Source organism: Eimeria mitis, genomic scaffold (genome assembly GCF_000499745.2).
Source record: "Eimeria mitis Houghton genomic scaffold, Emh_scaff563, whole genome shotgun sequence".
Lineage (NCBI taxonomy): Eukaryota > Apicomplexa > Conoidasida > Eucoccidiorida > Eimeriidae > Eimeria > Eimeria mitis.
In genome coordinates, this window is record NW_013573893.1 from 4,654 (window position 1) to 6,609 (window position 1,956).

Here is a 1,956-nt window from a genome sequence, read left to right on the forward strand (position 1 = left end):
GGTTATAGTTTATTTTTATACCCTGAGATGGATTTGTTGATGCAGGATACAGTTGTTGTTTGTGAGGGTTTAGCGTTTAGGGTTTAGGGTTTAGGGTTTAGAGGGAAGGGTTTGTATTATACTTGAGGGGGCAAAAACTAGGGTTTAGGGTTTAGGGTTTAGGGTTTAGGGTTTAGGGTTTAGGGTTTACTGGCGTCTACAACGAGGAAGTTTGTTCGCCCCATGCCGTCCCTCATCCCGATGCCAGCCATCAAAAACCCAGCAACAGTATCCTGAACAAACCCTAAACCCTAAACCCTAAACCCTAGAAAACCCTAAACCCTAGAAAACCCTAAACCCTAGAAGACCCTAAACCCTAGAAAACCCTAAACCCTAAACCCTCGATATGAAACCCTGTTTCGGTTAGAGGAAACAAACCACAGGATATCTAAGGAAAATCCTCTACACGCCTGCACAAACCCTAAACCCTAAACCCTAAACCCTAAACCCTAAACCCTAAACCCTAAACCCTAAACCCTCACTTCATCTCCGATGACACATATTTTGAGCTCCGCGGCCCCGTGGGGACGAATGCTGCCTCTGTAGACAGCCATGGCGAGCTGGCAGCAGAATAAATGCTGCTGCTGCTGCTGCTGCTGCTGCTGCTGCTGTTGCTGCTGCTGCTGCTGTTGCTGCTGTTGCTGCTGCTGTCGTTGCTGCTGACCCGGCAGCACAGGAACAGCAGAAACCCCTGGATGCTGCTGCTGCTGTGTCTGAGCTGTTGCTGCTGCTTCTGTTTCTTGTATGTCTGCTGCTGCTGCTGCAGGTGCTGCTGCTGCTGCTGCTGCTGCTGCTGCTGCTGCTGCCTATTAAGCAGCAGGCTGCTACTGGCGGGAGCACCTAAAGGAAGTAGAAAGGAGGAGATTCCTCCTGTGTTTCTGCTGCTGCTGCTGCTGCTGCTGCTGCTGCTGCTGCTGCTGCTGCTGCTGCTGCACAGGCGAGGGGCCCCCAATGCGACCGCGCAGTACCCTCGAAGGGTTTAGGGTTTAGGGTTTAGGGTTTATTAGGGTTTAGGGTTTAGGGTTTAGTATAGGGTGAAGGCAAACAAATATAGTTTTATTCAGACCCAAAGATACAACACCACCGATGGTGAGGGCCCTGCAGCAGAAATCCCGAGCAGCAGCAGCAGCAGCAGCAGCAGCAGCAACAGCAGCAGCAGCAGCAGCAGCAAGAGCAGCAGCAACAGCAGCAGCAGCAGCAGGATGAATGTGAGTATAAAATTAGATTTGTGTATTATATTTACAATATATTTATTTATATTTTCTCATTTTTTAAATAAAAATAAAAAATATATATCTTCTTTCTCCCCTGAAGCTTACTACTAGCCACCGTCGAGCTGCCTATACACCCGAGCTGCCCATACACCCCAAACTCACCGCCTTCGGCTCCCTCTATAGATCCTCATTCTCTTCCTTCTCCTTTTGTATTTCCATCCTCTTCTGCTGCTGGCTCATTCACCTTCTGACACGGGCAGAAGCAGCAGCAGCAGCAGCAGCAGCAGCAACAGCAGCAGCAGCAGCAGCAAGCGGTCCCCGCAACGCTGCACACCTGTCCCCTCGATTGCACATCAAGCAGCAGCAGCAACAGCAGCAGCAGCAGCAGCACGAGCTGCTGCAGCAGGTCCAAGCCCTTGGCTTACGGGTCACCACCAGCAGCAAAAAGCAGCAGCAACAGCAGCAGCAGCAACAGCAGCAGCAGCAGCAGCAGCAGCAGCAGCAGCAATCCTTCGCGTTCTCAGCCAGTATATTTTATCCATCGCTTTCATCGTATGGATCCTGTAGACTGCTGCAGCCTGCGGCTGCTGCTGCCGCTGCTGCTGCTGCTATACCCCATTCTGCTGCTGCTGCAGCAGCTGCTGCTGCGTCTATAGAAGCAGAAGATGCAGCACAAGGCAGTGCTGAGGGGCTGGGGGCCCCC

The 1,956-nt window shown here is 51.6% G+C and overlaps 2 protein-coding genes across 2 annotated transcripts in view; one reads left to right on the forward strand and one right to left on the reverse strand.

Annotated features, from left to right (window-relative positions):
* EMH_0016320 (vacuolar ATP synthase subunit f, putative) overlaps positions 1-593 on the reverse strand; it is a gene marked incomplete at both ends in the record, with an annotated part of 3,567 nt that extends 2,974 nt beyond the window's left edge. The window contains 2 exons of the mRNA XM_013500619.1: positions 191-272; positions 522-593. Of these exons, the coding sequence (XP_013356073.1) occupies positions 191-272; positions 522-593 (154 nt within the window). The remainder of the gene's footprint in view (positions 1-190; positions 273-521) is intronic.
* A 397-nt stretch (positions 594-990) lies between these two features.
* The window catches only part of EMH_0016330 (uncharacterized protein), a gene marked incomplete at both ends in the record, with an annotated part of 4,760 nt that continues 3,794 nt past the window's right edge, over positions 991-1,956 (forward strand). The window contains 3 exons of the mRNA XM_013500620.1: positions 991-1,016; positions 1,147-1,247; positions 1,517-1,780. Of these exons, the coding sequence (XP_013356074.1) occupies positions 991-1,016; positions 1,147-1,247; positions 1,517-1,780 (391 nt within the window). The remainder of the gene's footprint in view (positions 1,017-1,146; positions 1,248-1,516; positions 1,781-1,956) is intronic.